Source organism: Anopheles cruzii, chromosome 2 (genome assembly GCF_943734635.1).
Source record: "Anopheles cruzii chromosome 2, idAnoCruzAS_RS32_06, whole genome shotgun sequence".
Lineage (NCBI taxonomy): Eukaryota > Metazoa > Arthropoda > Insecta > Diptera > Culicidae > Anopheles > Anopheles cruzii.
Genome location: NC_069144.1, coordinates 22,167,937 through 22,181,447, shown reverse-complemented (window position 1 = coordinate 22,181,447; position 13,511 = coordinate 22,167,937). Strand labels below are relative to the sequence as shown.

General features: G+C 46.4%; 1 protein-coding gene across 1 annotated transcript in view; it reads left to right on the top strand.

Annotated features, from left to right (window-relative positions):
• The window catches only part of LOC128278670 (protein kinase C-binding protein NELL1-like), a 61,159-nt gene extending 50,734 nt beyond the window's left edge, over positions 1-10,425 (top strand). The window contains exons 8-15 of the mRNA XM_053017402.1: positions 2,337-2,522; positions 3,533-3,793; positions 3,872-4,037; positions 4,113-4,578; positions 4,662-4,940; positions 6,464-6,484; positions 9,688-9,883; positions 10,025-10,425. Of these exons, the coding sequence (XP_052873362.1) occupies positions 2,337-2,522; positions 3,533-3,793; positions 3,872-4,037; positions 4,113-4,578; positions 4,662-4,940; positions 6,464-6,484; positions 9,688-9,883; positions 10,025-10,425 (1,976 nt within the window). The remainder of the gene's footprint in view (positions 1-2,336; positions 2,523-3,532; positions 3,794-3,871; positions 4,038-4,112; positions 4,579-4,661; positions 4,941-6,463; positions 6,485-9,687; positions 9,884-10,024) is intronic.
• The last annotated feature ends 3,086 nt before the right edge of the window (positions 10,426-13,511 follow it).

Here is a 13,511-nt window from a genome sequence, read left to right as displayed (position 1 = left end):
AGGATACACTCTACTGTACTTGGTTTCTTTCTGTCTCTCTTGGTGCTCACTAATACTCTTGCTCTTCCAAGGACATCTTTCGTTCTGCGTGTGCGGCTAACTAATCACTCCCGTGCCGATCATGTTCTGCTTTCAGCCATACCAGCCATCCAGCAAAACTAACCAACATTTCTAACTTCTATCGTTTCATGTCTCACTTTATCTATGTGGCTTAACTCTTCTCTTCGTGTTCAAATACCGCTTCGCCTGCCTCTACAACCGTTCAAAATTCACTAATCTCTTCTGCGCTTCCAAATCTTGGTCCTGCGAATAATGCTATCTGCTATCTCCATTGAACTTCAACAACCATTTAACCCGTGGTCAAGGCGTGGACTATTGCTCAAAGGGTCACGCATGTCACACTAACGCTACGTGTCTTAATCTTAACACCAAGTACACGTGTACCTGTCGCTCGGGCTTCCACGGAGATGGGTATAATTGTTCCGGTAAGTACCGCAGTGTTCGCACACGCCATACATAACGTCCCGGCCCTTGGGCCTTCCATTGTTGTTAGTAAGCCATCGTAAATTACCAATTTATCTGTACCTAATACAATTGTTATCAAAACCTCCCGAAACTCCTTGAAGTCTCCTACGTATTCGTGTGGATATTTTAAACAGCGATGCAAAAAAGGTACTAACTACGGATTTATTAGATCAATAAGAAAATGATAACGAAAATGAAAGAGTGTTTGTGTGTGCATCGTACTACTAAGGGATATAAGGGCTAGGAAAACCGGATGCTTCCCATGTTAGACTGCGAATGTTGAGGCTATAATTAACCTGTTTTAATTTTCTAAAGTACAATCATAAAGTAGCGCTCACCACAACAATACGACTAATCGGCTCTAATCTCAACGCTAAACGCGCTAAAGCTCATATATCTCTAATACGGCAAACCGGTTACATATAATCTTAGTTTCAATGTGCTCACCAATATTTTGCACCAATTAATAAACCGAACCAGACAGCCAGGTTGTTCAGTTGGCCGTTTTTTGTTTCATTTACTCCGATAGCGAAGATTAACAAAACATAAAACAAACCACAGCATAAAAAACAATCAATAACACAGCAAGGAATTCACCATCGGACAGGTTTCCCAAAAAAAAAGCGGTTTGGATCCCTCACCTTACTCTCGAGGGAAGCGAATTAATCAATACTGCGGTACCGGCGGTGACACGAACACTAAAATCAATATCGCGTGATGGAGGCGCATGGCCGGTTGTGAGGTAGTTCTCGGTGCGATTAATCTTGCGATGTGCGCGCGGCGAGGTATTTTGAAAAATTGTAACCCCATGTTGCTCGACTAATTTTACGCGACCGATTGTAAATCACTGTGGCGTGGCATCAAAAAAGCAACAAAAAAAGAGAAGCTACCGATATTAATTCGTCTCGCCAACATCCATACATCAACCTTCTATGGGGTGTCTGGGACCCTTCCCCAGGACGCTGGGGTTGGCCACTAACCAAAAAAACACGGATCACACACACGCAACACAACACAACAATATATCCCATTCACAGCCTCACTCTCATGCGCTCGCCTCATTATCGCCCCTCATCGACTATTAATTTGGCAAATTTTCGCCTCGATCGCGTGATCGCCCCTTCGCCGAAAAGAAGGGTGGACACGGACACACACACACTTGGTAGGGAGCCAACATTCAGCATAACGTTTCAATTACGAGCTACTCAGCATCTCAACATCATCCTCAGTCTGCGGTGGGCCATGAAATGTCGCGCTGCGGTTTTTGGTACAATTTTCACCACTCTTCCGCCAAGCATTCGTGACGGCCATTCGAACACGGCGAGTAGCAGGAGTCTGCCCTTTAGGGGTTATATGATTTCGTGTTTGAAATCCGTTACCTTGTGTGTGGCAGTGACGGAAGAGGTTCGGACGACCAAAACTGGACTGGAACAAAAGTTCTAGACCAAAAGTCCTGGCCCCTGGGCCACAGTAGGCTGACAGGATTGGAGGTTTTGCAGCTGTCCAGCACACGCCGTGTGCGCATTTTTTGCTTCCCCGTTCGTGTTGGCACCGGTTCGCGGCGCTCTGGCCATAAATCATACGTCCTCTGACGTACAAAGCGCTGGGGACACTATTTTAAGCCCGGCCCAATCCCGGACCGCGGCGAAGATTTGATATTTGCACATCGGTGATCATTCCTGTAAACCTCTTCACAACACGCCAGTGCGTGCTGATTATGCTCGGCTCTCGAACGCGGGCTTTCGAGCGTCCCGACACACCATTCGTACCACTGACGTACTGAAGATCAATAAATAAATTCAATAATTTAGATACTCCACATAGGCGAAAAGGTCGGCCACATAAGCGGCCACACGGCGGCGTTGGCGGTGGCGGTGGCAGTGGCGGCGGCGGCGGCGGCGGTAGTAAGAGGCAGCATCACAAGAACGGTACTCACAGAAACAAACATTCAAAGAAAAAGAAGCACGAACACGCACTGCAGTTGCAGGCCGCAGAAGGTGAAATATCTTACGTGTCACTTGATCAGTAATAATCACAATAATAATAGAAATAATGCTAATAGTAACTTTGGAGACGAACAGGGTCAAAAAACTCAACACTACCAGAGCTAACAGCCAAACAGGAGATGGTAAAGAGCGCTATACACTAAGGAGTAGGAATTCTACAAACCATTCCAGCAAATAGACTAAGGGTAGATTACTAAGAACACGCAACACAAACAAACCGAGCATACACACACCAATACAGATGGCACACGATGGCGTTTAACTGTTGGACTTATTCGTGCGATGTCTATACTAGGTCTAAAAGCTATGAAACCGATTTTTTTCAAAGAAATCACTTGTTTATTGCAATGAAATGAAAAACTCTATTTTATTCAAAGTAGGTGCAAAGTAAGGATTTTCCATGGATGCATGGCTCAGATCGATCATTTATTGTCAATAGCGATCTGAATTAACGGTTTAAAGAGCTTATGATACACCACACCTTTCTGTTCTCATCAGAAACTCCTTTTTTGGAGTACTCAAAGCACTGCGATCTTCCAAAAACAAGCTTTGACAAGCATTCGATGCGATTCTGTAGCACTTTTGATCAACAGGTAACAGAAAAATAATAATGCCCCCAAAACGTCATTTTCAGGGACAAAAGCCGACATTCGCTAACACCTCTTCAAAGATCGGTTGTAAATCAAACTTTTTTTTTCGACCTGAAATCATTTGCATGATGTAGTGAACAAGGTAATGTTGCCAAAACAGCATCATGAGGAGGATCAAATTGACCAATTGAGCCATTCGTTTACACAATTCGGTTTCATAGTTTTAGACCTACAGAAAAGAAACACTCGGTTACTATCACACTCGGCACTAACAATGGGAAGGTTACTGACAACATGTGGCGTTTGTGTGTTTAACTCCTTGCGCGTGCGCACCAGATTTTCCAAAGGTCACCGCGGGACTAACAGACCAAATCTTTATCTTTATCCTTCCTTCTTCGTGGCTCCGGGCAGATGTGGATGAATGTGCTCAGCAAGGTGGCCTCAATGGGAACCACTGCCACCTGAACACGCGCTGCGTCAACACGTTCGGCGCGTACGTGTGCGAGTGCCTGCCGGGGTACCGGAGGCAGGACAAGTTCAACTGCGTCGAGGTGGACGAGTGCAAGTCGGGCGAACACGGCTGCCACGAGCACGCCGACTGCCACAACACGCTCGGCTCGTACCACTGCCGCTGCAAGCCGGGCTACTCGGGCGACGGAACCGACTGCCAGCGTAAGTATAGAGCATAGAGCATAGCCCTAGCCCACCGGAACGCGAGTCGCTCAATGGGCCTTCCTTCGCCCCAAACAGCCGTCTGCAACCAAACGTGTCTGAACGGGGGCGAATGCCGGTCGCCCGGAGTGTGCACGTGCCGCGCCGGTTACATCGGGGAGTCGTGCGAGAAGGACCTGGACGAGTGCGCGACCGGCCTTCACCGGTGTAAGGAGACAACGAACTGTGTTAACATGCCAGGCTGGTAAGTGGGTCAGCCAAGCTCGATTCTCAGTCAGACTGGACCTTTCCTCATGTTCTCTGCCACCTTTGCCTGCAGGTACTTTTGCAAATGTAAGCCTGGGTTCGAAACCAAAGGCCACGATTGTGTAGATATAGACGAGTGTTCCGCGAGGACGCACAGCTGTCACCCGACGGCGCAGTGCGTCAACACGCCGGGACACTTCAACTGCGAGTGCCCGGCGCCGCGAGACGGTGCGGGGTTGCTGCCGCCGACGCAGCCCGCCAACTGTAGGTTAAGCTGTATGTTCGAGGACAACGAAATCCCGGACGGGGGCCACGTGTCGCCCCGCAACCAGCCGTGCAAGGTGTGTCGCTGCGCGCAGGGCGTGATCAGCTGCGTGGAGCCGGCGTGCAACTGCTCGGCCTGGAGGCGCGGGGCCAGCCGCGACCTGTGTTGCCCGCAGTGCGACCCGAAAGAGTCCTGCCAGCACCAGGAGCTGCCGCACGTCACATTTCGCAGCGGCGAGCAGTGGATCTACCAGTGTCAGACGTGCGAATGTCTGGTGAGTCCCGACACTGGCCACACCACTGGCCACCATCTCTAACCGGCCCCCAAACACCGTCCTCTAACCTTGTCTCGTTGCAGTACGGCGAGTTCGACTGTTGGCAGCTCGAGTGTCCGCCTCTTACTTGTGATAATCCTCTGCCGGCCGGTCCGGAGGACTGCTGCCCGCGCTGCCCGGACGATGGGTGCGGCGGGTTCGGGAACGTGACCGGCGGTGGCGGTCTGGCGGCGCAGGCCGACCAGCAGAGCAGCGCGGCCATTGCGGGCGTGGGCAGCACGTGCTTGTACGAGAAGCATATCTACGCATCCGGGCAGCGGTTCAAGTATCCGTCCAGGGACTGTACCACCTGTTCCTGTAAGGTAAGTGTTCGCGACTCGCACCGGTAGCACCCCGAACGATGACCCCGAAAACATCCTCCAGCAAATGAGAAGAGGGATCCCAGAGTGCACTGTTCCGTTTTACCGAACCCCCTACCTTACGCGTTGCGTTGGACCGCCCGTTTTCATAGATGTGCAGAAAAACGAATCCTTGATCTTTTTTTTTTGTTACTTTTTGAAGTCGTGCGCTCTTTAGGAAATCATTGTTGCCACATAAAGATTATTCATATTTTAGGTTGGTTTCCTCTATTTTTTTTATCCATCCCGACGAATCCTGTCTACCGTCAAGATGTTGTCCAACGTATCCTCGTTACACCCGGGTCGGATCTTTCGACCCACAATTCATTCCTGTTCCTGGCCAAAAAAGGGGCTACAAAAGCAAACACTTTGTTCTATTGATCTTCAAGTTCCTCTGCGCGTCTTCCTTCGGTTTCGTTTTTCCTCCGGATCTCCGGCCAAAACCTGACACCTGACACACCAAGACACACTCCAAAAAGAAGCACGGCCACTACCAAAGTACACTCGTCACACGACACTTTTTCACCATTCGGAAAACGTTCAGGGGCATTACTTTTCGTTTCTGGCAACCCCTCACCAGTTATGTTTGGTTTCTGGGACACGAAACGAACCCGATTCGATTGGGCCCCTTAGTGCATTGCTTTGGTTCATACGATTCACCGAGACAGCTTGCTGGTGGAGGAGGCTTCCCGTTCAAGCTTCGCCCGATGCGCTGTGCTTATTGCTAGTTTTACTTTAGTTTTACCGAAGAGAGGTCTATGGTCCAGATAGTTTTCTGTGGACCTGTTCGAGCTTGAGATGCGTACTTCCGTTTGTGACTGTTCCGGTATCGCTTCGTCTGTGTGTCTCGATCTCCCTCTCTTTGCTTGGTTTTCGTTTTTCCATCTGCTGTAGGTCATATATTTTTTGTGATATTCTTATGGCAACCCCAAATTCTACACATCCAGCGTCCCATATACACATCCACCGATTCGACATGCTACGTATACGTATTTTGTGCAGTTACTTCATCCGCTAATTGGCGTGTGCATGATGTTTGTGAAGGTTCATAGCAAAGTTTATGTTGCGATTAACTAACGAACTAACAGGAGCCTGACAGGGTGTGTGGGGAACACCTGAAAGTAGGGAGGACTGAGATGTGTAGACAGTACTGTCGAATGACGCGTTCCCTTTCAACACCGGACACCATTAATAACATGTTTACATCTAACAGGTTTCCGTTTTATTTCTGCATTATTACTTTCTTGTTTGCTAGCCCGTTTGTGCTATCCACCGCGTGTTATCCTCTTTTCTTCTTATTTCTCAGTACTTCAGCAGGCACTTTATGCAAGAATCAACCAATAACCAATTTTTCTTTTCTTAGCTGCTAAAAGTGTTATCCAATGCCATTTCGAACATTACTAATAGCAATAACCATTACCTACTATGAACTACCTACATAACGAAACTAATGTAACAATGTAACCTGCGAACAAATTACATTCCAGGTCCCCTACTGTGCCCAACTGGTGAGCAATTCCGCGTGTTGTGTGCATCGGTAAAAAATCACTCTTTAACTACACTAACATTCGAGTTACTTGTATGGTTTCGGTTTTTTCTTTCTCTTCTTTAGTTTGGTATCTGTGATCAGTAATCTTGTTTTGCCCATCTTGTTCTCTATCTTGTTTTTATAGTTTTCCGATGTTTTCGTTTCTTGTTGGCTTTTGAGTTGGCGAGTTTGGTTTGGTTCTCACATTTCGTTCCTTTTTTGGTTTTTGGTTTTCCTTTCCCCAGTGTTGTGACACGTGATGTTCTTACCTACCTTCTTTATTTACTTTGTGTAAATATTTCCCAAAAGTAATGCCGTTCTGCCATTTTCCTATAACGAACTATAATATAGACTGCACTGAGGGATCCGTTTCGGTGGAACCGTTTTGCAACCTTTTGCAACGTTCAATAGTTCAACTGCAACTGTTTCTTCCGTCGCGGGTTTTTTTTTGTTTTGTAAATGATTTTTAACAATTTGCCAGCGATTCCGCAAAATTATTCAACGCAGATCACTCCTTTGCAGTATAATCTCAATATATTGTGGTTTATTTGTGCTCTGGAAATGAAGCGAGCTGTTTATCAACAGTTTGGGTGTGCATAGGATATGGTTTTACGAATTTGCAACTATCTCTCGAACAATGCGCGTTCATACAACGTTTGAATCGAACATACAATTCACTCATTCACTTCGACCTGCTGGCAAAATCACTTACCGAAAGGAATCGAGATCATGCGTGTGTGTGTGTGTAGCCAATGATACTTGACTTGATCGAGTGTTTAACGGTAAAAACGTACATTTTGCTCACATTCAAATGTAATAGTTCTTCCCTTCACGCAAAGAATCTAATAATGATACTAAAATTTTAGAACTTTTGTTTCTTTTATTATCATAAAACATCACAATGCCTGTTTTTACGTTTCAATTATGTTCCGTTGAGCCTCAGTGGAATTGTGTGACATGTGAACCAATATTTGTTTGTTTCAAAATTACCGATTTATTTTGAATAAATTTGAGTTTAGTTGTATCATTTCAAACAAAAACAACACGCACCAATCACGTTTGTTCTAGACAACTATCGTAGGCAGTGTATCAACTTTTTTCTTTCGGTTTTATCTTCCTTCTCCTCCGAGACGGATTAATATCCATTCACTTTCTCTCTCGTTATGGGCACATTCGTTCATGTTGTTCGATTTCTCTCTCTATTGGTTTTGTGCGTTACATTTTGTCTCTGTGTGTATGGATAGTATGACTGTATGCACATTCCCGAAGAACTTGTAAGTTTGTTAGATTCGTTTTTTTTTTCAATACAATCGAAACCTTTCGTTTTATTTTTGAGGCGTACTTCAGGAACACCAACTCTACTTGGTGTTGGCTGTGGCCCGGGTGGCCCATGCTCCTTTCTTTACATGTTTCTCTATCGGTGTCAAAGCATCAAACAAAATGCCTACTAACCGTTTTTGCCTTTTACTTAACTCATCTCAATCACGGTCATACGTTAACCATCAAAACGCGCCATGTCATGTCATCCATAAAAACGACACATTGAACATGAAACATCCACACAATCCGGTAACTGAAACAGTTTCCCTTTCTTAAGCGATCGAATGCATCCAGTTGCTTTGGACACTTGCTATTCTCTTTCGCCCGATTCAAGCCGACGCCGTTTTTCGTAAACAGTAACACTACCACCCCTTTTGCTGTACATCCGTGTTCTGTGTCTGCATTTTTGCTGCCCCCGTTCTTTTGTAGAAAAGCATTGTTTCAGTCCGTTCGTTCCGAAAGCTCCAATACAAATCAGGCGATCTTTCAAAAACATTCCGTTAAAGAACACTTTTTGGAATCTATTTCCCCGCCCCACTGTTGAATTGATCCTTCTGTTTTTCTCTTCATTTATTTATGTTCCCTTCTGTTTTGTTTTTTGTCTTCATTTCAGTATTTCGCACCCTTCGCGTGTGTGTTGTTTTAATTAGTTTAGGATTAGTATTAGCAAATGTAGTATCGTAGTACTGTTTTGACGCTTGTTTAGTGTAGTGTAAGCACAGTAGAGTCGGTTTGTTCGCCTTCTCGCCAATAGTACCGAAGGTAGAGAAAAGCCTCGGATCGTTGCCGTAGGTTTCCCGCCCATCGACACGGCCCGAGACAGCTGGTCCATTAAATCGTTTACTGGCTGAAACGAACGTAGAGTACAGTGAATATTTTTTGGCCTCTCGTTCCCCGTTGGCATATAAGCTACCAAGAAGGATTTGTATTTCACAATCCAATTTAGGAACTCCTTCTTCTTAATTTTCCAATTCTTGTTTGAGTTTGAGTCGCTTTCACTTCTACTTATTACTAAAGTCGGTTGATTACTAGCACGGTGGTGCTACCAATCAACCGACTTTACGATCTGTCGTTGTGAAGTTTGAAAAAAAAAACAGTAACAAACGTTTTCACATCCCCCAGAAGCAGAGCAGGGCAGCCTAGTGTTAGGACGATAGCTATCCTTCTAATAATTTATGAAGCGAACAAACTTCACCGGTGGCCGGATTATGTTTTAATTTACGTGTCTCGTGTCTTTCTCCCTTTTCATTGCCACACGACGTTGCGTTATGTTGCGTGTCCTGCGCGGCCACACTCACTATCGCGCGCACAAACACACACCACCTGTGCTCACGAATAACCAACAATCACCAACAAAACCCACAAAATTAAAACACTCTTCCTGCACTGAACAACAACACCCCCCGATGGGGCCATCTGACCCACCGCGCTGCTGAATCTACTGAACTGGGCCGTACTGTCAACTGTGAACCACATTGCACCAACGGCCGACTGTAAAAATGGTGGCTTGATTCAAACGGTCGTGTCCTCGTGCTTTGCGAAACGTTTTCTTTGGCATTCAACCCACCGCGCCGCAACTCGAAACGAATTTGTAAACGCACAACGCACCACAATGCACGCACACACACACCACCACCACCACCAATTGACGTACAACACACCACCACCACCACCACCGTTCGATCGTTTTCTATCTCTTCTCCCGCACGAAATAATGTTACTTTTGGTTACTGAACAAAAAAAAAACGGTATGATTTCAATCACCTCCTAAAACGATCACCAATCGTTCGTTCTCAAACTCAACGCGAACCCGGGGGCACCAACGACCACGACGACCACTACGACGACGATTTCCGGTTGCAGGATGGCAAAATCACCTGCCGTTTTGACGACAACTGCACTGAGCCTGCTGCTGACGGTGCACTGCGAGCGGTGGACGAGTCTGATGCGAACGGTGTGCTTCAGTATAGCGCTGCTAGTGATAAACCATCGCAAACAGCGGCTGCCGCGATGTTGGCACCGCAGCACAACGCCCATCACCACCAGCAGCATCAACCAGGCAGCCGCTCCGGCCGCAGCAGCCGACCGATGCCAACAGCAGCAGCAGCAGCAGCAGAAGCAGCAGATACCACTCCGGCAACAACCAGCAGCAGCAGCGGCAGCACAATTCGAACCAGCGAGAGCTCCGTCCCGACCGCAGCGAGTGTGGCTGATAGTTCGCGTCGGGACCAACAGCAGGGCCCGGAGCAGCAACAATCCTCCACCGTTGCCTTCCCGGTATCGCTATCAACAGCGGTCAGCGGCTCGATCAGCTCGACGGCCACCCCGAGCGCAGCCACCGGCCAGGAGCACGCAAGTGGTGCGCCACCCATCACATCGGAAGTGGACCCATTCGCACGCCAGAAGGCCGTTGCGCCACCGAGCGCTCCGGAGACGGCGGATGTTCAAGGCTCAAGCCAACTCCAGCCACCGGCAGGCGGTGCCCTTACATCGACGACAACGAACGCGCGCGGGAAACGATCGCTGTTCGTGCACCGGACCGGTGACATCGTGAGCTACCCACCCGCCCGAAGGACGAGAGATCGCAACGCGCGAGGTTAGAAAGGCAATGGCAGCGCGCTAGAGAAGGCGGCCAGCAAATCAAACGGAAACCAAAACTGTTCCAAAACTAATTTACTGTCTTATGAAAAAAAAAAAAGAAACCACAAACTGATGCAACGAGATTCGGTGGGCACCGGTGCGCAGAGTGCAGAGCGCGACAGTTCAAGATCGCGACAGTTCGAGTCCCATGTTTTAATAGCCTCCGTCGTAAGAGTCACAACCAGAGATCCTCGACCCTTAAGTTCCCCCGTTGTACTCCGTGGAACCTAGTTTTACTTTTGTCGCTGAAGAGCGCGAGAGCGGCAGAAAGTGACAGTATAGTAAGCGCAACACGTTTTTAAACACTTCCGACCTAATCCCGACCTATTCAAACGGTTTTACTCCGCCAAATAGTGGAAATCCCCAGCTGAGAATTAGCTTTAGTTGTTTCGTCGTCGTTCACTGTAAAGCTAACCGTGCGACGGCGCTCTTGTGCTAACCAATTTCGCTTCGAAAATGTGCGAACATCGGGTCCGACCAGCCTCGGCTACTGGTTGTATCCGAAACCTTAATTTAATCTACTACAAACATGGAACACCGGAAACTAATAACTACTCTCAAGGCGAACTGCGTCCGTGAGCGGCCCTCACATACACGTTTTAAACCTTTCTTAACGTTCAAACCGTGCAACGGTAACATACTCCAGTAACCGCCATAGTGTGGAGCTTAAGGATTACCCACAGCGCAGCTCTGCGGAACAGAAGAAGCAATGTTCCAGACCAGCTTAGGGCCACTGGTTCCCAACCACATTCCCAACAAACAAAACTGACTATTGAATTAGTTTTTAAATCTAACAGACACGATTCAACTAACAAGTAAACCGGGCAGCTCCAAACCAAGAAGTGAAGGCAAAACGAGAAGCATAAGAGCTGCATAGAAGAACACATCCGACAAAAATCACAAAAACACCAAATCAGAAAGTGAAGATCCACGCCCATCCGCGTGGCCACGTGTCATATCTTCGATATCTTAAGCCATTAATACAGGTCTTTGCAAAAAAGGAAGAAAAACAAAGTGGAAAATGGGGAAACTGTAGAAGAAGCAAAACCAGAATCAAACAGCGCAATAGTAAATCGACACAATTGCCTGATTTTCTAGTCATACGTCATGAAAAAGCAAATCTGCGCCCATGGATTGTTTTATATTATTTATTTCATTTTTGCTATTCATTTTCCATTGTCCGTAGCTCAATGTTTATGACGCGCAACTAGCCAGGACTCCTGGTCAATCCTGCTGTTTGTCAAGAAGTGCCACGCAGCATGCGGCCACTCCGTCAGTTAATTTTAATCGTTTTATTAAACTCCCGTAAAACTAACTCTCGTTTCCAACCGCACCCATTCGGTGGGGGGGCTAATATTTTATTTATTTGTTGAAGCTGTGTGACACTGCTCTCGTGCAAACATTTCGGTGTTAGACTCAAACCACGACGATAACGAAACGGTGGGTTAAGTAAAGGTCCCACATATGCACTACAATCATACAACAACAAAAAAACCCACGGCAAAGCACTGGTTAAGAAGACAGGACCTTAAGCGGATGCGTGAACAAATACAGAGAGTCAGAACGAGCAAATGGCATTCGACAAAACCAATTAGATTGTTACAAGTAGATAACTATGAAAGTGAAGGAACTAATACACAACGACAAAGCCGGAGCCGGCATCTCGTTCTCAACGGTAGGGGGTTAGCGATGAGCGGGGACGAATAGTCTAGCCTGCGATTCAGATGGTCTACGAAGTATCTTTCTTCGCAGTATTAGAAGAGTAGACAGCAACAGCACCTCGGCACGGCACCGCTCAGCTGTTTCAGCGGGGGCAGGGATATCAGTTTATCTGTTTGAGGTTCGAGTAAGAAAGAATCCGTGAAAGTGATATTTTGAAAGCGTATTAGGGACTATTGCCGATAGAAGCGGGGGCTGCTTGTTTGTGCTGTTTCTTGTTTTGTTTTGTTTCACTAACTCACTATATGGTCTGTGTGTAGTAGCTTCCGTTTGTTCCCATAAGGCAGCGCTACAACTTCGTGTCACTCGACTATACAGCAGAATATATTGCGCCATAGCGTAGAGATCGGCCTGAATACCACAACCAACAAACAAAGGGATAGAATAGAACGAAACCATGAAAACCTATATTCTCTCTATTTCCAAATGTAAAATTTTAGACTCAAACACTAGGACGGGGAAACAAAGCGAAACGAAAGCCCCATTTGCCACCGCTATCTATATTTATATAAACAATACAAACTATAAACCTATATACCCGTACAGCTTATAGAAACAACCGTTCGCTTGGCGGCGGCGGCGGGCTGGCGCGAAAGATATACAAAACGCGTCTCAACCAGCCAGCAACGGACCGCCGCGCCTATTTAGCAGCAATGTTGCCGCAGCATCGGTGGGTGGAAAACAAAAAAACTCGTTAGTTGTGTTTTATGTTTCTTGTTTCAGTGTAAAAACTATTTCTTTGTGTATAAAGCTAAGGGACAGGCGTGTGTGCAAAAGCTGCAATTGTTTCGCCCAGGGGTTTGCAATCACCACACACACGTCACGTGCTTGCATTGGCGACTATTCGGTTCTGGCGAATCGCGGGCAAAGCGAAACCCTAAGTGGAATAGGTTGGAATTAAGCAAACCTAAGTAAAGCTTGATCATAACGATTAAACGTAGCATGTAGTGTGGACACACCAATAATAAAACAATGGAATAAAACAACAAAGGCATGATGCAAGCCATCTTTGTATTTAGTGGAATTATAAACCGTGTGCATTGTAACTTATCATGTATGGTTAAGTTTCTAGGATTTGGCGGGTAAACTAGTAAACTTCGTGAGAACTCTGTGTACATAGCTAGTGAATAAAAAGGAAACAAAACAAAGGATAAAATATACATACAATTAAACAACAAATACTAGAAATTGGAAGCAAGTGAGCAAGAGAGAGCTGAAAACCGAGTGCAGCAGTCCTGACGAAAATACTTTGCAAAAATCACAGTGAGAGCCGACAGAAAGTAGTATGAAAGTGTATTGCGTTAGCGATACGGATACAAATTAATGTA